Here is a 24,804-nt window from a genome sequence, read left to right as displayed (position 1 = left end):
ATGAAGGAGGTCCACGAATCCTGCTTGGCTGACTCGATCGACTGGCGTTTCATCCCACCTCGCTCTCCGCATTTTGGCGGGTTGTGGGAAGCGGCCGTGAAGACCGCAAAATATCACCTGTACCGCTCAGTTGGACCATCTGTGCTTAGCTTCGACGAGCTGCGCACTCTAACCTGTCAGATCACTGCAATTGTTAACTCTCGCCCTTTGCTCTCGCTTTCAGAAAATCCTGATGATTTAGACGTTTTGACTCCTGCTCATCTGCTTTTAGGCGGCCCCCATGAGCAAATCCTCGAGCCTGACCTAACGAAGCTGAACTACAATCGTCTGGATGGCTGGCAGCGGGTCACCCAACTACAGCAAATATTTTGGAGCCGTTGGCGCGAAGAGTATCTCACTCTTTTGCAAGAGCACGCGAAGTGGCGTACCCCCGCGCAAAACATCTGCAAGAACGACCTCGTTCTGGTGAAGGACGAAAATTTTCCTCCAATGCGTTGGCCACTGGCTAGAGTGGTCGATGTCGTTTTGGGCAAGGACGGAGTGTGTCGCGTCGCTGACCTGAAGACATCCTCAGGAAACATCAGGAGGGCCGTCACTCGGCTATGTTTGCTGCCCCTTAAGGAATCTGTTGAGAGACTAGCTCCAAACGGGGGGAGTATGTTCGGGCCAGCCGCTGAAGAATAACCGTAACTTTAACATTATTATTGTATGAGCAGAGAGCCGCCTATGTTGTAAAACGTTGACGTTCTGCAGAGCTGCTGCGCTCTCCCGCTAAAGGGGCTCTCTGCCGCCGCCACTTCGGCAACTACTTTGATCTGCTGCCGCCACTTCGGCAATCACTTTGATCTAACGCCGTCGTCTATAGTTTAGTTCTATGCTAACCCCTCTGCGCATTGGTTGCATATCGATCTCGCGTAAGGTTTATCTGGCAATAGCAAGCAATCGGCTTCCGCTAAGCCACCAAGATTACATACGAATTATAAAGTTTAACCCGAAATCTCTTTTCATTTTTGAAACACATAGGTGCCAAAAAAGCTTGGCATCTCAAACACTAAGCATGCAATCAAAATACAAATACCACTACAGTTACTAATTAATAGAAAGGTGTGTAAGGATTAATAATTTAATAAGAGGAAGAGAATTAGTGTTGGATATAATATGGTAGAGGGAATTATAATCCGAGCATAAGACCCTAAACGGTTCATGCAAGGAATAATTCGATCTACAAAGTGGAAGGAACAACGGTATAAAATTTCTAGTCAGTCTAATAGGAATCGTGAAGTTTAAGCGGCTCAACAGATCAGGGCTGTCTATGTCACCCCTGATCAAGTTGTGCAAAAATATCACACCAAGCATTTTTCTACGGTTAACTAAGGATGAGAGGTTTACTAATAGAAGTCTACTAGAGTAAGATGGGAGTCTTACACCCGCATCCCAGTTAAGGCCCCGCAGAGCAAAGAGTAACGAGGGGGAACGTTGTGAGTTGCTGCGGACACCGCAACTCTACGGTTTTACCCGATACTAAGTCAGTATGGCTCTCCTCCGGCAGACGCCGCTAATATTAAACGACACGACAAAGAGTGCGTGCGAGAGAGACAGAAAATCAGTCTGAGCGTGACGTCGGGCGCTGCGTAGCTACTGCAAATTGATTTGTTCCTATTGGCTATAAAAATTATCTGATCTAAACCAGATTCAGCAATCTGATAGATATGGTCATTTTCTATGATTCTGCGTTTTTAGTTTTCTCGAATGTGCAATATTGTGGATGCAACAGATTTTCGTTCTTTGTGTGGGCGGAAGCGGGTAAGGCGAAATTTTGAGATACACGTTTTATAGTGAGATCTAACAGGAGTGCGGATACCAAATTTGGTTACTCTAGCCTTAATAGTCTCTGAGATTTTTGAATATCCCCAGATTTTCGTCCTTTGCGGGGGCGGAAGGGGGTGTGGCGAAATTTTGAAACAAACTCGTCTCGGTCCGATATATTAGGAGTGTGGATACCAAATTTGGTTGCTCTAGCTTTTATAGTCTCTGAGATCTAGGCGCTAATGTTTTACTCTAAGCAAAGCCGGCTATGCTACTTGTGTGTTAGAGAGAGACAGGGCGAGAAAAAATGAAATTGTTTTCTTGATTCTGGCTATAATAATTATACGATCTGGTTCAGATTTTGCACTCTAGAAGATATAGTCATCTTCTACGATTCTGCGTTTTTAGTTTTCGTATCGTCGAAATTGTGGATGCCACAGATTTTCGCCCTTTGTGTGGGCGGAAGTGGGCGGGGCAAAGTTTTAAAATATTCTTGTAGCAGTGACATATCACAGAAGTCTGGATCCAAAACATCGTTGCTCTCGCTCCTATAGTCTTTGAGCACTAGGCGCTGAAGGGGACGGACAGACGGACAGACGGACGGACGGACAGACGGACAGACAGACATGGCTCAATCGACTCGGCTATTGATGCTGATCAAGAATATATACTTTATGGGGTCGGAAACGATTACTTTTGGACGTTACACACATCCACTTTTACCACAAATCTAATATACCCCAATACTCATTTTGAGTATCGGGTATAAAAACATAATCCGCACTCCAAACACCGTTCCACATTAAATGTTATTTTGTTCCGTGTGTTGTCCTTTATTTAGTATTTAGTATTAGTTTAAACCGTTTAACGTAACATCTTGGCCATTGAAAAAAATATGTAAAAACACCAACACCTTTCACGAACCTAAATCTGCGATCAGCTGTTCAGTTCCAGAAGATTAACCCTTAGTGGGTGACGCGGGGGTCCCGTCAGTCCACCGTATTTGGTCGACCGATTTGTGGAAAAATATTGTTTATTGTTTATGTCCCGGGGACCCTTAACAAGAGCTCTTGGTAGGTTAAGTCTCCGTAGGGGCCCGAGTTAAATTAACTCCCGTAAAACTGGATCCACTCATCTACACATATTCCATTACGTATGGGTGAGGGAATCCCTGTTGGTTGAACGAAATTTCAGCAGTTATTTCCGTGTTTGCCTTTGTGTCGAACGTTTTGGTGTTTCTTTTTGGTTAGTGATAATTTGGAGTATATCTAATTATTTATGAGAAAGATGAAATTGTCAATTTATGATGATTAAAGCTTGGATATATACTGAAGCATGATGCAGTAAATTAAAATAGAGGGAGGGCGCGTGGCGTAAGCCATGGATTAGGCCAGCCGTTACCGTTCCAGCAGAGGGTGGCCAAAATGAACGTTGTGTTTGGTCACAGGTAGGGCGGGCGCGCGAAGTGAAGTCTCCATCTTGTAACAATTCCACGATATATTTCTATCCGTGAGTAGGGGACGGATTGGAGGGTATGTCGAGCTCATTCGGTAACTTGGGGGGGTTCGTTTGACCGCGTCTCGACGCCTACTACATAAACTTTAAATTTTTTAGAATCCCGGGACTCTACCGGGAGCGAACTTCGAAAACAACACTATGCCTATTCCGAGCATAACGGACATTAAATGGCACAATCATAGGGCGTACCCGAAAAGTACTAGGGGCTTTCGTCGGCGTGTTCCAAACTCTCGCGGGCGTGAGGTCTTGCGATGGAAGTCGACCCACACGATTCTATACCCACCCTTCCATGATTTCCAGTGGTGCGAAGGTTCTGGAAATCCCTAAAATTCTTACCCTACCACATTACGTCACCCTGTCCCTTGGAAATGATAAGTCTACTCCATGTTCATTGCTAATAACATTCAATATATTTCGTTGTACTTCATCATAGACATGTTGCTTCAATCAAAAACTAGCAAACCAAGTTTCACTTCCAAAAATAACACAAGTATTGAACTACAATCAGCAGGCAACTCAAAAAAAAAATTTTAGTGGAATGAAAAAAAACGAGGTGGAACGTTGTGAGTTAATGCGGACACCGCAACTCTACAGTTATACCCGATACTAAGTCAGTATGGCTCTCCTGCGGCAGACGCCGCTAATATTGAACCACACGACAAAGAGTGCGTGCGAGAGAGACAGAAAATCAGTCTGAGCGTGACGTCGGGCGCTGCGTAGCCACTGAATATTGATTTCTTGCTTTTGGCTACAAAAATGATCCGATCTGATCCAGATTCAGCAATCTGATAGATATGGTCATTATCTATGATTCTGCGTTTTTAGTTTTCTCGAATGTGCAATATTGTGGATGCAACAGATTTTCGTCTTTTGTGGGGGCGGAAGGGGGTGGGGCGAAATTCTGAGATATACGTTTTATAGTGAGATCTAACAGAAGTGCGGATACCAAATTTGGGTACTCTAGCCTTAATAGTCTTTGAGATTTGTTGATGCCCCAGATTTTCGTCCTTTGCGGGGGCGGAAGGGGGTGTGGCGAAATTTGGACACGAAACGGTCAAGGTCCGATATCACAGGAGGGTGGATACCAAATTTGGTTGCTCTGGCTCTTATAGGTTCTGAGATCCTTGAACTCATATTTTGCAATTGGCAAAGCCGACCATGAAACCTGTGTGTTAGAGAGAGACAGAGCGAGAAAGAATGAAATTGTTTTCTTGATTCTGGCTATAATAATCATACGATCTGGTTGAGATTTTACACTCTAGAACATATAGTCATCCTCTACGATTCTGCGTTTTTGGTTTTATCGTTTCTTTAAAAATGTGGATGCCACAGATTTTCGTCCTTTGTGGGGGCGGAAGTGGGCGGGGCGAAGTTTTGAAATATTTTTGTAGCAGTGACATATCACAGTGACATATCATATAGTCTTTGAGCACTAGGCGCTGAAGGGGACGGACGGACGGACGGACAGACGGACGGACGGACGGACGGACAGACGGACCGACAGACAGGGCTCAATCGACTCGGCTATTGATGCTGATCAAGAATATATATACTTTATGGGGTCGGAAACGATTCCTTCTGGACGTTACACACATCCACTTTTACCACAAACCTAATATACCCCAATACTCATTTTGAGTATCGGGTATAAAAATAGGAGGCTTAATCCATAAGGAGGAAAAAAAATGTATAGATATAGGTATATATAAACGGTGGAGTATAAATAGAAAAGATAGGAATATAATATAGGATATTCGAAATAAGTAAATTAGGTATGTATAAAGGAAAAAAAATAAAAATCAAAAAAAATTTCAAAAGCAGCGGGGGTCATACCAGCGATCAGCAATGGTGAGCCAAAACGAAATTTAATTAAACATTATAAATTTATTTTATTTTTTTTTTCTGGGTTGAGGAGATTTTTTTTTTCTATGTTGGTTAGTGTATGGCTTGGCTACGTTTCCATGCATTAAAAGAATGCAGGGAATGCGAGCAAGGCAAGCTTAGCAGAATTGGCACCGAAGAGACCGAAAAGCTTCGAGCGTGTGGAACGCAAGCGTTGCGCTCTCTTATCAGCAGCGGCTGGCCGCTGCGCATGCGTTTTAGATTTTGACGAAGACAGGCGCAAAGGAGAAAATTGAAATTGGGTCACTTACGGCTTTAATACAGTGGTCCTTCGCTGAAAGGCGCCTTTCGTTGTGGAGCTGTGGAAACCATGTTAATGTGTGCCCAGGTAGGAGGGGGATTGGTAAATAGGGGGGGTATGAAAAAGGTTTTTTTTTTTTTTTTTTTTTTTTTTTGTTTAAGTTTTTCGGTCTCCAACCCGCAAAAATAAATTCCGTTTTGGGAACTTTCACATTCTCGCCTATCGAGGTAGGACTGTGACGCAGAGTTAAGGAAAGTTACATAGTCATATAAGTGCTCAGAAGGAACCAAAAAAAAAAATTACAATTAAAACTACACTATGCTACGAAATCTGGGTCCGGATCCGTGGCGGCGTCTTCTGGGCCGTCGCAGACAGCGAGTTAGCGGCGCATAGGGGGGGGGCCAAATCTCGGCCCCACACCAAGGTCGACTCCGAAGAGTACTCCCGTCAAGGGTGGGAGTTTGGTGTGGGTGGGGCAGAACTTTGAGAGAGCCGGCCCTATGGGCGAAACAGAACCAAAACCACGAGGGCTAAGAAAAAAATCTAAATTTTCCCTACAGGGCACTTTAACATACCGGTTTTTCGGACTTTTCCACGGAGACACGAGCGTTGGGTTCTCCTGGCAGAGCTGCGGGACGCACGGGTTTGCAACAAGAACAACACTTGCTGGCGAGGCGAGGCAAATATGCACTTTTCGCCAGGGTAGTTTCTTGCCAGTTTTCTCGGCGCACGGTTATTAATTTTCGCCCGATTTTTGCGGCGCGCCCACCGTGTGGGATTTTCCCCGTTCCGTTTTCTTTCTTTTCGGTTTGTCTTTGTGGCACTTATTTGGGTTACTTTTCTTTTCTTTTGGGCTTACACGTGGTCGATTTAGTTTTATATTTGCTACCGACGCGGAGATAGCCACCGGCTGCACAGATTCAAATTTTCGAAAGAGAACGTTCTGGTGCTTTTGCACTGCTTAAATAAGAGCTTACCGATCTTAAAGCTCGGCTTCGAAAGCTCCGTTGCGATGCGCGGCACAGCACTTACGGCAGCTCAGCTCAGCTGTTCCCTACCTCGAGCTTGCTTGCACCCACCCCAACTATACTATGCCCTGCAGCGATAATTGGCCCAAGGTTATTGCATGCGATATCCGAGCACCATAGCGATAACCTATTTTGAATCGGTATTGTCCAACCGCAACCGTTACACCACCCGATAATATGCCACCGTTAGACGGAATATTAGCGGGAGTCAGGATCGAATGTCTTTCGCATGAAAGGTTCCTATTTCTCGGCCCTGCAGATTTTCCAGGAGGTAGAAACAATTACCCAGTTTTTTCCGCACGCGACATTTCAGAAATTTAGGAGCCAATTTGGCATTAAAATTTTGCGTGAATTTGCTCAAGGAAAAATTTCGGTGAAATACTTCCTGACCTTCTCGGAACGACACAGGCTTGGCTCGTAAATTGTATTGAGCAACGTTGCGCTCATACGCTTTCTTAATATTGCCCTGTATATCTTTTCGAATTAGAGCTAAATTGTCTGACCCAGCTACCGGGACAACGGGTTCTTCCAGCAAGTCTAAATCCTTCAGAAGCTTATAATCCGTCCCATGAGTGAGCATATCTAAGCCAAACAGGGCTCTAAATGGTGAACAACCTAAGGACTGATGTAGTGACGATCGCAGCGAACAAGATATACTTGAGAGATGCTGATCCCAGTATGTCTGATCCTGCTGAAGATATGCTCGCACGGCAGCTAACAATGAACGATTTACTCGTTCCGCCGCATTACTTTGGGGAGAGTATAGTGCCGTGTACATATGTTTAATTCCCAGCTGTGTCAAGAATGCGTTGAATTCTGTAGCTTTGAATTGTTTTCCATTGTCGCTAACAATAGTTTCAGGCACCCCATATGCATGAAAGATATGCTTTAGCAGAAATTCTTGGATTACTACGGAAGTAAATTTCTTCAGGGGGTGTAGCCAATGGTATTTACTGAAGTGATCTAAAACAATTAGCAAACCAACATGTCCATTTTTGCTGCGTGGATAAGGTCCAAGCAGATCTATGTATAATCGTTGAAATGGTCGACAAGTTGGTATGTGGTTTCCCATGGGTGGCCGCAGAGTATAATTAGGAGCTTTGCATGCTTTGCACACCTCACAACTACGAATATACTCTCGAACATCTTTAGCTAAGCCGGGCCAAAACAGACTTCTTCGAACTTTTTCTATGGTCTTTTGCATGCCGGCATGCGCTGAAGTAGGATTGTCATGAGCTTGTTTAAGAACGTCGGTCTTCAATCGCTCGGGAACCCATAACTTCCAAGTTCGACTGTCTTGCTCCGCCTTTCCATCTGCGTGTTCGGTTCGAATGTACAGAAATTGGTCGATAATCTTCAGATCGGGCAGTTGAGAGGAATTTTTCTGATACTGTTCTTTTAACTGTTGGTAGCTCTCATCCTGAAAGGCATCGGATTCGAGATCTATCACAGGACTCATCACTACTGCGGATACTTCAGGTTCATGTAATCGGGAAAGAGCATCGGGGACAATGTGATCTTTTCCTTTTCGGTGCGATATCGAGAATTTAAATTGCTGCAATCTAAAAATCCATCGAGCTAACCTCCCCGACACGTTTTGCTGGCGCATTAGCCACAACAAACTGGAATGATCAGTAACCACTTCGAATTCCTGCAGTTCCAGATAGCAACGGAATTTTTCGATGGCCAGAATTACGGCCAAGCACTCGCGCTCCGTAACGCTATAGTTACGTTGCGCAAGACTTAGTTTTTTCGACATAAACGCTATTGGCTTTTCCTGCAGATCCTATACCAAAATCACTAGCATCACAGTGGAGGAAAAATTTCTGTTCGAAGTCTGGGTTTTCGAGCACTGGAGCAGAAGTCAACACGGTTTTTAAAGAGTCCATTGCGACTTGTGCTTCCGGGGTCCAAATAAATTTCTTTTGTTGGAAAGAAGCTCGGTGATAGGACAGGATAGCTCACAGAAATTCTGGATGACCCCAAGAAAGCCGCGAACCTGTTTTAGATTCCTTGGCGGTGGCCAGTTCACTATACAAGCTACTTTGGAGCGATCAGTGCAAATACCTCCATTACTGATGACGTATCCCAGATAATTTACGCTGGTGAAACAGAACTGACTCTTCTTAATATTCAGAGTCAGGTTGGCTTTTCTGAACTGTTCAGCGAGTCGTACCAGCACGGCTAGATGGGAAGAGAAATCTGCTGATACGATGCAGAGATCGTCCAATTATCCAAAGACGCAGTAACGCAAATCCGGGGGAATGATCTCATCCATCAAACGACACATAGTGGATGGAGCGTTACACAGGCCAAAAGGCATAACCTTTAACTGATATAAAGGCCTTCCCGGGACCGTAAAAGCAGTTAGTGACTTGGAATCCTCAGAGAGTTCGATCTGCCAATATGCATATTTTAGGTCCAGCTTGGTTATGATATTTGCCTTGGGCAACCGGGCAAAAATACCATCGATACTTGGTAATGGGTAGGCATCCTTACGGGTGACTTCATTCAGTCTTCGAGCATCGAGACACAGACGGACTTTGTTGGGCTTGAGAAATAGTCGCATTGGCGAACTCCAAGCACTGGATGACAGTTCGATAACGCCTAGTTGGAGCATGCGATCTACCTCAGCATAAAGCAACTTTTCCACCGCTGGGCTAACCGGGTAAAAGCGTTGTTTTACGGGGGCGGCCTGACCTACATCGATATGATGCTTAAGCAAGGCCGTACGCCCTAGTCCCTCCGTCGCGTTGGGAAATAACTGTTTACCTACCTCGAGTTGTTGGTTTTGCTGCCTAGTTAAAGGATACCGTAAGGGATCTGGTTCGGCTGCCTCATCGTCTTTCGAGCTTATCTCGACAGCTGCAATGATGTCTGGGGCCAGCGAAAAGGATCTCCAAAAATCGTGACCTAGGATTAGATTTTGTGTCAGGGATGGAATTATATATAACTTCATGGGTTTCTCGATAGTTCGATAACGCATGATGACATTTAATACCCCCAGTATCTGTTGACTTTGGCCATCTGCAGTTTTCGCAGTGGCTTTTATTAGTTTATATTCAGAAAAGGATGAAAAATCAGTCTGAGCTACTTCAGCACCTATACAGCTGATACTTGCGCCGGTGTCTAACAGCACCTGTTCTGTTCGACCCAGAAAGGATACTTCGGCATAACTGCGCATATCCTTGGGACTATTAATAATAGCGGAAACTAACAGTCTACGGTTATTTTTGACATTATCATAATATTTTCTTAAACGCTGGATTCGTTTTGGGGCTTCATTTGGTTTTTCATTAATAATTCTGTTTCGAACCTCTAAATATTTATGAATCCGTTCGGGATAGGGTAAAAACCGACAACCTCTCTTTACGATCGTATTCGTTTCCTTTCTTTTCTCACAACAAGAAGCCAAACTCTTCTTGTCTCGCTCTAAGTCAACGGGCAAGATTAATGGTGATTTTTTGGGGGCATCCGGCTGTTGTTGGATGCACCCTTCTGACGGTTTTCCGAAGCTCTACGAATGCATGTTTGGCACTGCGGCTTATAGACATTCGGAGCTCCACAGCCGTAACAAAATATCCGCCTATCTGCCATACAATTTTCCCACACATGTCCAAGCTCCTCACAATTCCTACAAGAACGCTTAGCCGTCGAACTTTGAATGGCCTCTACGCTGATATCCTCATACCCTTCTTGATCGCTTTCAGGGCGCGATTCCTCCAGACTATGTATCGAACGGCGGCCGACCGGTGGCCGAGACTTGTCAGATTTCTGTAACTCCTGCACTAGATTTTCATGCATCTGTACTAATCTTCTCAATTGACCAACTGAGCTAATGGACTGATATAAGATTTTGTGACGGGTTTCGGGAAGCAAATTTGCTTTTAATATTTCTATTAATTCCTCTTCCGCCATTTTAATGCCAAATTTATCTATAAGACCAGCCACGGCGTCGTGAAAAGCGACGAAGGGTTCTCCGACGTGTTGCTTTCGAGCTCGAATCAATTCCTTGCTCATAAACTCCGAACGATAGTCTTTATATTGTTGTCTAAGAGCTGCACAAAATTCTGTCCAAACGATGCGATCTACCTGCTTGTGGTATCTCCAATACCAATCGCGCGCTTTGCCAACCAGCAAGATGTGCAAATGTTTGCAAAGGCCGAGAAAATCGCTATCCAAGGTTTCATCGGTTAATGTTTTGACTCGGTAGATGAATTCTTCTACCCCTAAACCTTCGGTAGAACCATCAAAAGGAACATTCCACTTTTGCATAATGTTGGCCGTCTTGGCCGTTCGCAGGCTAGTCATGCTGTTTATGAAACTGGTGTTGGGATATTTGGCCTCGCATACCCTTCCTGCGGACTCGCTGGCGGCTGAATCTGCAAAGTGGATATGGCTCTGGCCACAGTGCGCTCAATTATCTGTTGGAGGACATCCAAGTCCAACCCCTGGCTTAGAGGGGCTATCCGTGCGTTGGGTGCTTCCCAAGAGCTAGAGTGAGTGGCGACATTAGCTGACGGAGCTTCAGTCTGGTTGGAGCTACGGCTAGCATCCAATCCCGACAAACACACTACTTCCGGACCGGAAGATCGACCTGGCGGGAACTTCGGGACCTGCTTTTTGGCTGGTGCTCGAGTTCTTTTGGAACGAGTTGGCCTAGTGGATCGTTCTACCGGGACTGAACCTACAGTTGGAATTTGGCTCAATTGGGTATTCTTGCCATTTCCCTCGGATATCTTTCCCGTCTCTGGCTGAAAATGTCCATTTGCCGGGGTCTGTACGACCTCCAAAGCTTTGGCAAGACTTCGAGTAGTAATTCCCGAGGGACCGGGTAATTCTGTTGGTTCCGGCTGCGGCTTGTTTGGAGAACAATTGCCAACAACTAGTTTTGCTTGCGATAACGTACATACTCGGCTACAGTTCGGACAATCATCGTGATGAGGGAACCATTCTTCCAGACATGCTTTATGGAAAACGTGATTGCACGGAGTACAAAAACACGGCTGAGTATTGGACATTTCGGAGCAACAAATGCCGCAAAAGTTTTCCGAACTCAGCGGATTGTTTTGCTGAGGACTATGTCGCAGCGGCATTTTTTATAAGATTTTTTTTTTTTTTTTTTTTTTTTTTTTTTTACTATATTCTACCAAATTTGTCCTAGGGTGACATTTAATGGGTGACATAATAAGATAGGGATAGAAGTTGCGAATCTTTGGAACAGCGACAAAAGAATTGATTTGGTTTGGGCTATGGTTTCTAATTTGCATTGTCTTAGTATCAGTGTCCACATATGATTCGGCAAGGATACGCAAGCAGCATACGCGCTAGTTCCAGACAACCATATGCAGCCACCGCTGCCGCTGCAATAATAATACCCGCCAATGGTAAGGGTATGAGTGAAGACCAAATCTGGGACCGCCATCTCTGTGCTTCCATCACCCGTACAGGGACAATCAGTACTGATATCCGGCCGAAACCAAATATGCAATATTCTGCAATTGTATGCAACCTATGCTATGCGCAAAGAGTAACAATACCAAATCCGAATCAACCTCACAATTCAATCTATTGAAACTAATATCCGCTGAATTAACTGTAGCTTGGAGGACGCGACCTAAACCAATCTCGCTTGTTCGGTGTGAATACGCAAGCAGCATATATACACATTCCAGACAACAAGTTTGACTAGCCCGACAGGATGCGTCAACATGGGAACTACTTTCTCAATTCCGGATGATCACTTAAGCTTCCCTTCGTCGTAGACTCGACGACTTCCCCATAAAACTCAGAGGAACAACCAGTATTAGGATCCAAGCAGAATCCGCAATATTCTGAAATTGTATCGGAGCAATGACCAGATCGTTTAGAGAAAACTAAAGTCAGCATTAAGCATATGAATACAAACGAGCAATAGGTGGGACGAGCCAATAGCTGATTTTGTTGCTAAAGTTACCAATACTTTTTACTGTCACTATAACTTTGGCTAGGGACCCACGTTGGGCGCCAAAAATTTATGTAACAACGTTACACCCTCGCGTCCAACTGGGTATAGACAGTAGCTAGCATGGAAAAAAACCTGCCCCACGTTTTGCGCCAAAAATTTATGTAACAATTCCACGATATATTTCTATCCGTGAGTAGGGGATGGATTGGAGGGGATGTCGAGGTCACGGCCGGGGGGGATTCTTTGGTTCCGTGCTCATTCGGTAACTTGGGGGGGTTCGTTTGACCGCGTCTCGACTCCTACTACATAAACTTTAAATTTTTTAGAATCCCGTGACTCTACCGGGAGCGAACTCCGAAAACAACACTATGCCTATTCCGAGCATAACGGACATTAAATGGCACAATCATAGGGCGTACCCGAAAAGTAATAGGGGCTTTCGTCGGCGTGTTCCAAACTCTCGCGGGCGTGAGGTCTTGCGATTCTATACCCACCCTTCCATGATTTCCAGTGGTGCGAAGGTTCTGGAATCCGTTGCGATGCGCGGCACAGCACTTACGGCAGCTCAGCTCAGCTGTTCCCTACCTCGAGCTTGCTTGCACCCACCCCAACTATACTATGCCCTGCAGCGATAATTGGCCCAAGGTTATTGCATGCGATATCCGAGCACCATAGCGATAACCTATTTTGAATCGGTATTGTCCAACCGCAACCGTTACAATCTTTGTCTACATTTGGCTGGCAAGGGGAACTACCCAGCCCTGGGGTCGACAGCTAGCCGGCATTGCCCTCTAGGAAACAAGCCAAGTGTAACAACTTTCACAGATTTTATTTGTAAACAAACAGTAAACCAATAAAAGGAGTACTTAAAATTATATCTTGTAGTGCTGTACGCTGAGCTAGGTAGTAATATTAAACCGAATATCAAAATCGAGGGAAATTAATAATTCGTTTTTATATTTACGGTGTATTTTTGTAATGAGACGGTATATTTCGGTATATTTCTGAGGGTCGGGCGGTATATTTTACCCATAAATTCGTCACACTGTTTATCACGCGCTAGTGTATTTCATGCAACGAAAACAACAACAACAAAAATGCAAAACAAGCCGTACAGTACTTAATTTTCTCGTGTGCATTTTTTGTTTGTTAAGTTGCTCTCTTCAAACCGACCCCCGACCGTCCCATTCGTACTTAATTTAAACATTATAGTTTTCTCGTGTGTTTTTCCCAACCGGCCATTGTTACTTGCATCAACTAACATCGATTTCCTTACATTTGATTCATGCAAAATGGATTTCTCTGCGAAGACAATAGCTGAGGCCGCTGGCACTCCGTTTGGCAATATCTGCAACATCTCGACAAGATGTCAGTGTGGACCACATCCAACGCAGGTGGCCTAGAGTCCCTGCCCGAGTCGCAGCAGCTGCCCAAGCACCCGGCCCAGGGACCCCAAACTTCAAAGACCTCAGCCAGCACGTTTTTTCAGTCCCAGCGCAAGTCCGGCGGTCCCTTGAACTTGAATTCCGCCACGTTCACCACCGCCAACACAGCTCATCACTTCCAGCACGTTGTGGCCGCAGCAGTAGCAGCCGCCACATCCGTAGCCACCGGACACCAACAGCAGCAGCACCATTACCACCACAATTCCGGCGGTGCCAGTGGTAATCACGGCAGCAGCCCCACCAGCAGCAACGGATTTAAGTGCTACAGCCTGAGCAACTCGCTGCTGCAGTTCCCCCCACCGCCGCCCCCATCGGGCCAGAGTCATCCAAAGGTAAGTCAATAACAAATCAATTTATCCTTCACTCTCGCCTTTCCCCCATTTACATTCCCCATATTGCTATGGAAGCTATGGCCGATCTCCGACGTACTGGCAATCAATCGCGAAAAAACAAAATCGATACGAACTGGGGGGGCGACTTGCGGGTGGCGGATGTCTGTACATGTTTCTAAAATCCGAATCTGGCACTGGATCTCCGGAGGGGTGGGGGGTATGGCCTCTGTTTCAAGTCGAACAAGATCCCACACAAAAACACACTAATATAAACACACACACATACTACCGCGAGTGCGTGCAAACAGCGCTTACCTTTTGCCTACCTGCTGGAAAAATTATTGAACGGTGCTTAGAGCAGCCGCCATGGCGTCACAGCCCCCCCTTCTCTCTAATTGACACCGCGAGAGCCGCACACGTGCACACCCTGCCCTGCCCTTTGTCGCTTATCGGAACTTTGTTTGCCAACGATATAGAAAAAGCCACAAAAAGTGGGTCTGCTCCTTCGGCGGCGACTGTAAAATGGTAAATGGTGTTTGCATACGTGTTCCGTATGATACCGCATTGAAACCACAAGCGAAATGGAAAACAAAACGAGAATAAAAACAAGAATTAAACACCAAAATATCCACATCAGCATGCCGACATAAAACCTTCCGTTTCGCTGTTTTTATCGAGTTGACTTATTTTTACTCGCTTTAAATTTTACATTTTTCTTCGTTTTGTGTTCCTCAGCGGAAGTCAACTGCTCCCCCGAAACAAGGGAGTGGGCTAAGGTGATAGGAGCCAGAGAGAAAGACACTCAGGCAGACAGAGTGCAGATAGAGACAGAGAGAGGGCAGTCGTCTGCTGATAAAGACAGCATCGAATACGGGGTGACACCTCGTTCAGTTGGAATCGCAAAATATGATTAAAAATACGAACGATTATTTATTTGTGCAATCCACAAAAGGAATCAATTTTCCATCTAAAAAGTTCTCGAACGCGAGCTACGTAGTGTTCCAACAACATCAACAGTCGAGTCTTTAATAAATTGTCCTCATTCATCAACAGTCGCGTCTAGTACAGATTCTGTTGGTAAGCATCAACAGTTGCGTCTGTGCAAACGTGTCTTGCTTGGTTTCGCGACTGAAATTCTTGTGCCAGTTTTCCTTTAACAGCATCACCAGTCGCTTCTAGGCAAACATGCCATCGTCTTTGCTATAGATGATCCAATACATTTCTCTTTATCCTTTCCGGAATTGACAAAAACTCTGCATCTTGCGAAAATAGGGCAGTCTTCCGTGTGCTACTGTCTTTGATGCTCTTCGTGCCTGTGTTCTGTGAATTATAGTTATAGACAGGACACCATCGGTAGCTTGGGATCACGATATCTCGGATGATTCCAAGTTCGTAGTGTCGATTCGCACTGCAAAGCCAATTCGGTTTTGGGGCAACAACCAGTTTTGCGGCGGGTTCATAATCACGTCCTCTTGAGTTGTAACCACCGCTCGCTGCGTCTCCGTGAGGCCTTCCAGCTCCTGCTGCTACCCCATCGAAAGAAGAAATCTGATGGTGGTGCTCGATACCTTAAACCGCCTTGACGAGCCAGTCAGTGAGAAGAAGATTGCCGTGAAGAGGATTGTCCTGCATCCCCAAGTACAGAGCATATTGCCATGACTTGGCCCTGCTGCAGCTGAAGAGCTTTGTCCCCAGGAACCTGCACTACAGTCAGACGATGCTGCCAGAGCATGAGATGCCAAAGAACACAACCTGCATAACCTTGGGTTGGGGAATAATGTACACCGTGAGTGTGCAGATCATCCTGCAAAGAATATCCGTGTGACTGCACCTCCTCCACAGGACGGACCCATTACGAACGAGATGATGATGCTGATGGTGTGGACGAAGCCCGAACTAAATTGTCAGAGTAGCTGCTCCTTTCGCAACAAAACCATCTGCGCGATCCGCAGTGATGGATACGGGAACACAAGCCGGGGAGATCTGGGTACTCCGCTCCTCTGCAACCATACGCTGTACGGGGTGTTGGGACTGCGGACAAAAAGCCAGGAATACGGACCCATGATCTTCACCAACATATACGATCACATGAGCTTTACCATAAGCAGTACCACAAGCGCCAGCATACCCCGTCGTGGCTCTGGCCTCACCCTGACCCTAATCCTGACCTTGTCCAGTGTTGCGAGCCATTGATGAAGATGTGAATAATGATGCTGGATTGTGGGTTGTGTTGCTGGCTGGTGGTTGGGTTAAGTGGGTGCAATCGATGTGGATTTTAATTGGATCGAATCGAATCGCTCTTTGTTCAGGGTTCAGGGTCAAGGGACATGTGCCCAGCAGCCCCTTCCAACCCCTTCTAACAGCCATGGAAATCACTCGAATCTATCTCTACTTCCCCCCATTCATCAATCGATCAGGTAGAAAATCGTTTGACCGCTGATGGATCGCCAAGAGAGCAGCAACCCCAGCCACCTCCCCGAGCACCTAGCAGCGCCTCCGTAGTCGTCGAGTTTTGTTTTGTTTTCGCATATTATTTTGTTGTTTCTTTCTTTTCCTATTGGTAGTTGTTTCTATAGTCTTTTTCTGTTCTGTCTACAACGCTCTCTCTCTGTCCCTCTCTTTCTCTCTCACTATAAATGCTTTCATTCGAATGGCATTAGTAATTCGATTGCCATTTTTACTTTTGGACGTTGACATGCAATGACTGCATCTTTCAAGAGGCGATGCAGTTACTGCACCGTCAAGTGGCCCGTGTGACACCAGCAGAAGGCTGTTACGCGCGGATCCCAGGCAAAACGCAGCCCTCCTCCCGCCCAACCGACCGAGGGGCGCTGCCGCATGACGCGCGGTGCGTAGCCGAACCAAACGCGAACATGCAAGAAAGATAGCTATTAGACTAACATTCGAGGAAAATTAGTACTAAACTTACTAAGAAACTAAGCATGCAATCAAAATACAAATAGCACTACAGTTACTAATTAATAGAAAGGTTTGTAAGGATTAATAATTTAATAAGAGGAAGAGAATTAGTGGTGGATATAATATGGTAGAGGGAATTATAATCCGAGCATAAGACCCTAAACGGTTCATGCAAGGAATAATTCGATCTACAAAGTGGAAGGAACAACGGTATAAAATTTCTAGTCAGTCTAATAGGAATCGTGAAGTTTATGCGGCTCAACAGATCAGGGCTGTCTATGTCACCCCTGATCAAGTTGTGCATAAATATCACACCAAGCATTTTTTTACGGTTAACTAAGGATGGGAGGTTTACTAATAGTAGTCTACTAGAGTAAGATGGGAGTCTTACACCCGCATCCCAGTTAAGGCCCCTCAGAGCAAAGAGTAAAAAGTTTTTCTGTACTGATTCTATACGGTCCTGGTGTACTTTGTACTGAATGCACCATACACAGTAGCCGTATTCTAAGATCGGACGAACAAGCGAGGTATAGAGAGTCTTTGTTATATAGGGGTCGTCAAATTCCTTTGACCACCTCTTTATAAACCCAAGCACGCCCATGGCCTTATTTACCATGGTAGAAATGTGTTCGGAAAACTTTAGCTTGGGGTCTAACATAACACCCAGATCATCCACCAGGGTAATTCTCTCAAGAGAACCACCAAATAGGGTGTTGGGAGCCAACAAAGGGCTAGAACGATGAAATGTCATAACTTTGCATTTCGAGGCATTAAGGTGTAACAAGTTTGCACAACACCATGACTGAAAGTTATTGAGATCGGACTGCAAGCGAGAATGAAATGAAATGTCCTTGTACTGGACACAGAGTATACATAAGGACTCGAGAGTATGTTAATACTGAAGGTAAGTCATTAATAAAGAGTGTGAAGAGTAAGGGGCCTAGATGGCTGCCTTGTGGTACTCCCGAAGAAACCTTTACTGGGAAAGAGAGGGAGTTTTTGAAGAGGACTCTTTGAGACCTAGAACAAAGATAGCTAGAAATCCATCTCAGGAGGTTGGGCGGAAACCCTAAAAGGTCAAGTTTATGCGCTAAAAGGGAATGGTTTACAGAGTCGAATGCTTTACTAAAGTCGGTGTAAATAACATCCGTCTGTAAGTTACATTGAAAGCCTTTAATAATGAAAGAGGTAAACTCTAACAAGTTCGTGGTGGTTGATCGCCGCCTTATAAATCCATGCTGAGTTGGAGATATAAGTGACTTGCAGAGATGTTGCAAGTGCGGAGTTACAACCTTCTCAAACATTTTAGGAATAGCGGATAACTTTGCTATACCTCTATAATTTTTTGCATCAGACTTGCTACCTTTTTTATGGAGAGGAATTATAAACGATTCCTTCCAGATCGGGGGAAGCAAGAAGAATCAATGGACAGGGTGAATAGTTTAGGCAAAGGTCCACACAGAGCCTCGGCGCAGTACCTGAGTACACAACCTGGAACCCCGTCTGGACCCGGTGAAAACACCGGCTTAACTAGTCGAAGATCATGAAGTAGGGAACATTCATTTAACAAGGGACTGAAAATGCCGTTCGACCTCGGTAAACCAGAGTAAACCGATGACCAGAGTAGCTTTCCTCAGAACAGGTGGTTTGGAAGAATTGTGCAAAAAGATCGGCAATTGCCTGATCATTATTTGCCACCGTATTACAAAATGAGGATTGGGTGGTGTGCGGATGGGTGTGCGGACGTTCTACGCTTACTGTTTACGAAGCTGTAAAACTGTTTAGGGTCCTGAGAAAAACGTATCCTGCATCGAGATAGGTAGTTCTTATAGCATTGAGCATTAAGAACTGAAAAGTTTGACCGAGCTAATACATAGCGAGAGTGAGAAGTAGGAGAACCCACTTCTTGAAATTTTTTATAAAGTCTTGTTTTTAAGTTTTTTAGACTGGATAACTCTTTGGTAAACCAAGGGGGTTTTCCGGATCTAGTCGGACAAGAAAGCGGGACACAAGAATCGAAAAATGTGCCAAGAGCATTGTAAAAAATGTTTGTGCCTTTTATGATATCAGTGCACAAGTACAAAGCGGACCAATCAAAGTCCCTAATGAGGTTATTAAGCTTCGCAAACTCGGCTTTACGAAAGCAGCGGACACGTTCGGGCAGCCTACTCGACCGATAAAATACAGTTGGTCCTATATCTAGCGACACCTCGAAAGTAGGGTGGTAGGCGTCTGCAGGTATAGTGAGCGGAAGGGCTCGGGTTAACAACACTATGGTCGGATCCGATACAAGGCACAGATCAAGCAATCGACCCAAGGAATTTTCCACATGGCTGACTTGAGACAGGGATAGGTCAAGCAAGCCGTCAACAAAGTCATGTCGTGACATGGGCACTAGGATACTAGACTCGTTTACCGAAGACCAAACAGTTCCTGGCAAGTTGAAGTCACCAAGAACTATCATACGATCTTTATCAGTTAGCGAGGAAGAAACAGCGGTTAAAGCGGACAAGTGCTGCTCATAAATTGAAATATCCGAAGAAGGTGGGATATACGAGCAAGTAATGAATATAGCGAAAGCGGGAAGAGTCAGTTTTACACACAGGAATTCCAGTTCCTGTTGAACTTGGACTGTGAAGTGTTCTGACGTGAAGTAAGAGTCCACTGCAACAAGAACCCCCCCTGCACGTCGAGACGAACGGTCCTTTCTAAAAGTTGTGTACCGACCTGCCAAAACCTCGGAACTAAGAATGTCCGGCTTTAACCAGGTTTCAGTAAACACAATAACGTGGAAAGCAAATGCAACACTATCCCGGAAAAGAATGCTGAGCTTACTACACAAGCCTCTTACATTCTGATAGGTTACTAAAAGAGAAGTTAGTTTTTTGGAAAGGAAGCAAGACGGGAAGTTGAGGAAGAGGAAGTTGAGGTTGAGGGTGGCACACTGGAAAGACTTGGAAGGGATATGGGGGCCTATTCTTCTTCTTAGCCTTAAACTCCTTCACCACCAAATGCTCCAGCCAAAATTTGGCGGAGCAAATGGTGTCAAATTGAGTTGGGGAGATGCTTATCTTAAACGAGGCTATCTCCCTGGCATAAGAGAAGTTAAATTTATCCACCTTTAAACCCACGGCTTTTATTTTGCTTTGAATAAAAGCAATTGCATCATCAGGTGTGAGGTCAGGGGCCAGCCGTGAAACAAAAACTTGTCGTTTTGGTGGGACTCCCACCAGTGGTTTAGTACCTGTGGTGGCAACAAACGGAGGTCCGGAACGTCTATTTACTGGTGGGATCGGGATAGACGGGACAACTAGCGAACTTGCGGACACCACGGACACGGACGCTGCAGACGTACTTGGCTGCACATTTTCCGAGGCGATGAATTCGGCTACCGAATCTGCATCGCCAGCAGCTGTCGTTGCCCTTGGAGTGGCAAACGAGATCAACTGCTGCACACTTGGAGTGGTCGGAGTCAGTTTTTCGGCGGCGCACGGCTGAGTGACGGTTGGCAATTGCAGATCCCGCGGACTGACCTTTTTGCGCCTCGGAGACTCATTCAGCAGTTTTAAACTGCTAAACTGAGCCTCCATGGCTAGGAGCCGATCGTATTGGTTTTTAAAACCAACGGTTAGCTCCTTAAAGCCACTCCGCGTCTGCCTCATGAAAGCCACCATGTCTTTCTCCACCGCACGGCATGCCTCGCAACTGTAATGCAAGCCATTACGTTTGGCTATAGCATCACTCACGAGGCCAGAAAATCCAGCGCATTTTGCGTGCACTACGCTGTCGCAGAGCCAGCAGGGGACATTCGGCTGATCGTGGGTGATCTGCTTCTTACAGCTTTTTTTGGCACAGACCACAGCGTATTCCGTTTTATTATTTATTTATTTACTATTATTTGCAAAACAAATTGGTATCAGACCAATGTGCCAGACAACGCTCAAAGCGGAATTGGTAAAAAAAAGAGAGCAGAGTGGAGAGCGGTTATAGCGAGAGCTACTAAGCAGAGAGCGCTATTGCTCAGAAAGTTTGAAGAGCGAGAGAGAAAGAACAGGTATTAAAGTTGAGGTGATAGCGAGAGAGTGATAAAACAACAAAAGCTACCAGACGAGAGCGGACTGCAATGCAATGTAATGCGTACTCACTCACTGCAACAACACAAACACAAGCACAAGCCGACGTCGAAAAATAAAAAGTTAAATAATGTTTTAACACAAATCAAAGGCATGCACTCGCGTAAATGAATAGATTTCCAGATTGCTGTCTGGTTAGAAAGTATAATTAGAATTTAGTTAGGAAAACACCGGCTGTTTATTCAAAACAAAAGGAAAAAATGCGGAGCGCAAAACAAAAACACGTCTGTGTCGCAGGCCGCCGTTTGAATTGATTGTCGAATTTGAATACCGCGCCGCCGTCGCCGTCATCAGTGTACCCGCTGTCGTCGTCGTCTCTGCTCTGCTCTGCGGCCTGCTGCCTGCTGGTTGCGCTTCGTATCAGTTAGTAACTTTTGCCGCCGTCGCTGCTGTTGTCAACGTCGTCGCACAAGCTCTGCCCCAGCCCTGCGTCCAAGGAACACGTAAGAAGAAAAGGAGGCACACCCCCGCTAAAGGCAGGCCAAAGAGCGGCCACGAATCTCACCTGAATTAAATGTATCGCAATCAGAATTACTTTTCGATATTTCCCGTCAGTGGTTGCGCACTGCGCGGAAGTGCTGATGCTTCTGCTTCTGCTTGTGCCAGGTGCCATTGCCAGTTGCCCCGTCGCCTGTTGCCATTGCCGTCGCGTCGCGTCGCTTCACATCGCCTCTTCTGCGGTGCCCTGCCTGCTGTCTGTCTCTGTGTCAGCGTTGGCCGCCGTTGCAGCTTCCCCAACATCCGTGTTTGCAGTCGGCAGTCGGGATCGGTACTTTGAACGGAAACGTACGCAAAGCAAGCGACTACGCTGCGTGATGACCTTGTCCGTGAATGTGTCTTGAACTCGGACTCGACTCGGGGTATCCGTAATACACCTCGTACTGAATCAAGTGTCGCCTGACCTGTCAGTGTATGCGTGCCAGCAAAGTTCGTTTTATTGACACACGAATTTTACATTTCATAAAACCATAAAATGTTTATAAATAAAAAGTAAATATTTTAACGCACTGCAGCGCAAGATCAGAGGGATAGAGAGAGCGAGAGCGACCGAGCGGCAGACAGTGAGAGGCGTGAGGAGAGCGTTTCGCCAAGTTTAGTGTGCCCCAGACCCCAGTCTCTGTAGTTATTCTGTAAGTGTGTGGGTGATTGCTGATCAATTGTCATGTGCCCCAAAATATCACACACCAACACAAGCACACTCTGATGTACACGCTTTTGAAAATTCCTCGTGCATCTCTATTGACGATTTTCGACCCACAACGCTGGAGTACCAAAACTTAGAGCAGCAATGCAGGAAGCAGCTGCTCGAGTGCCAGGTGCAAGTGGAAAAACTGCGATCGGAGAATCAGGAACTGCAGCGCGAACTTTTCCATATATTAAAAACCTACATATCCACGCTAAATGAAATTCAACTTTCAACAATTTCTACATTGCCAAATTTCCTGCCATTCTATCCAATGACCGAGTTTCCCGATGATCAAGACGTAATCCCGACAAGCCGCCTTCGTAAAGAAGCGCCGATTGCTGCGTTCGACGATCATCCCAGCGTAGCCGCCAGCTGCGCCCAAGCAAGCATCTTCAAGAGGGCCGTTGGAAAAATAGCGGTTCTGCCCCTTCAGGATGGATCTGTTGAAAGCCTTTGCCTTCCAACGGGGGTGAATGTTCGGAGCAGAACCCAGCCGATTAGCTGCTTGCCAAATAGCACCTAATTCTTGGCCCTCAGCCGCTTATTTTGTTTGTTACTTATGTCTATGTCACTCATTTGTTTGTTAAAGCTTTGCGCTTGCTTGCCCTGCTAAACGCTCTCTGCCAGCTCGCTCTTCGCTATCTCCGCTTTGCGTCTGCCTACCGACGTCGGCCGAGCGAAGCTGCGCTTAGCGATCGGAGCGGCAATGTAAAGGGCAGGCAAGCCACACTTGCAATTTGGATGTCACGCATTAAAGAACATATCGTAATTTTATTTCTGCGCCGAGTTTTATTTAATTCGAAATAATTAGTCGGCCGATTGGGGATAAAAAACATTATCTCCACACAGGCAATAGATCTCGCTGACAGAAGGCGGATTCCCACCATATTCATTGATAGCCAACGTCAAATTCTATTATAAAATCGAAAGATGAATATTATAGAATTAATCTACGTTAACAATCTCTTAATTTTTGGAATGTTGTTTTTGCAACAACATATTTTTTTACTGTTTTCTTTAAAACATTGGGTATCCTCTGTTCCTCCACTATTTTGACAAGTTTTATTTTGTATATTATGAATATATTTCACATGTTTGTGCACCTAGGTAGCAGGTGAGAGAGGGGCAGATTAGATAAATTAACCCAATGAGATACTTATTATATAAACAAATCTGCTCGTGCCAGCAACACTTGCCAAAATGTTGGGAAAGATGGCTAATAATAATAATAGGAGGAGCATTGCCTCCTGAGAGCGGCGATCTTGGCAGAGTAACCCGTAACCCATCCACGACTCTCACTAATCTCCCGACCTCTGCTCTTTTGCGTCCCCCACAGGTGGCGATGGTGGAGGTGCAGCTGGACCACGACACAAAGGTTCCGCCCGGAATGCTAGTGGCGTTTGCGATCTGCACCACTATGCTGGTGGCCGTGCATATGCTGGCTTTGATGATTAGCACCTGCATCCTGCCGAACATCGAGGTAGTGTGCAACCTGCACAGCATCTCCCTGGTGCACGAGTCGCCGCATGAGCGCCTGCACTGGTACATTGAGACGGCGTGGGCATTTTCGACGCTGCTGGGGTTGATCCTATTCCTGCTGGAGATAGCCATGGTCGGCCTGCGTGGTGCTGATACCCGTGATGATTATCTTCCTGGCTTTCGCCATACACTTCTATCGGTCTCTGGTGACGCACAAGTACGAGGTGACGGTCTCCGGCATACGGGAGCTGGAGATCCTCAAGGAGCAGATGGAACAGGATCACCTCTAGCACCATAACAACCATAATCGCAATAACGGCATCCACTACGGTGCCGCCGGCGACATCGTTTAGCAGTATCAATCGCGCGAGGATCCCACGAAGCAATAAACCATCTCGGCGATCCTTCTCTGAAAACTTAACGAAAACGAAAAGAAACGAGGGGGAACGTTGTGAGCTGCTGCGGACACCGCAACTCTACGGTTATACCCGATACTAAGTCAGTATGGCTCTCCTCCGGCAGACGCCGCTAATATTAAACGACACGACAAAGAGTGCGTGCGAGAGAGACAGAAAATCAGTCTGAGCGTGACGTCGGGCGCTGCGTAGCCACTGCAAATTGATTTGTTCCTATTGGCTATAAAAATGATCTGATCTGATCCAGATTCAGCAATCTGATAGATATGGTCATTATCTATGATTCTGCGTTTTTAGTTTTCTCGAATGTGCAATATTGTGGATGCAACAGGTTTTCGTCCTTTGTGTGGGCGGAAGGGGGTGGGGCGAAATTTTGAGATACACATTTTATAGTAAGATCTAACAGGAGTGCGGATACCAAATTTGGTTACTCTAGCCTTAATAGTCTCTGA

General features: G+C 45.7%; 1 protein-coding gene and 1 pseudogene across 1 annotated transcript; both read left to right on the top strand.

The window, feature by feature from the left end:
- The first annotated feature begins 13,508 nt into the window (after positions 1-13,508).
- LOC117193434 lies at positions 13,509-24,409 on the top strand (annotated as a pseudogene).
- On the top strand, positions 14,488-16,923 carry LOC117193435 (thrombin-like enzyme acutin). The gene is made up of 2 exons (XM_033398183.1): positions 14,488-16,005; positions 16,062-16,923. The coding sequence occupies exons 1-2, from the start codon at positions 15,937-15,939 to the stop codon at positions 16,410-16,412; spliced, it is 420 nt and encodes a 139-aa protein (XP_033254074.1). The 5' UTR covers positions 14,488-15,936; the 3' UTR covers positions 16,413-16,923.
- Positions 24,410-24,804: the final 395 nt, after the last annotated feature.

Source organism: Drosophila miranda, assembly GCF_003369915.1.
Source record: "Drosophila miranda strain MSH22 chromosome Y unlocalized genomic scaffold, D.miranda_PacBio2.1 Contig_Y2_pilon, whole genome shotgun sequence".
Classification (NCBI taxonomy): Eukaryota; Metazoa; Arthropoda; class Insecta; order Diptera; family Drosophilidae; genus Drosophila; species Drosophila miranda.
This window is presented reverse-complemented; position numbering and strand designations above follow the sequence as displayed.

What these genes read in the sequence shown, in the direction of transcription:
- LOC117193435 (XM_033398183.1), top strand. Translation starts at nt 15,937, where the DNA reads ATGCTGCCAGAGCATGAGATGCCAAAGAACACAACCTGCATAACCTTG. An exon ending in GTTGGGGAATAATGTACACC is followed by an intron (nt 16,006 to 16,061) that starts GTGAGTGTGCAG and finishes CCTCCTCCACAG; the next exon opens with GACGGACCCATTACGAACGA.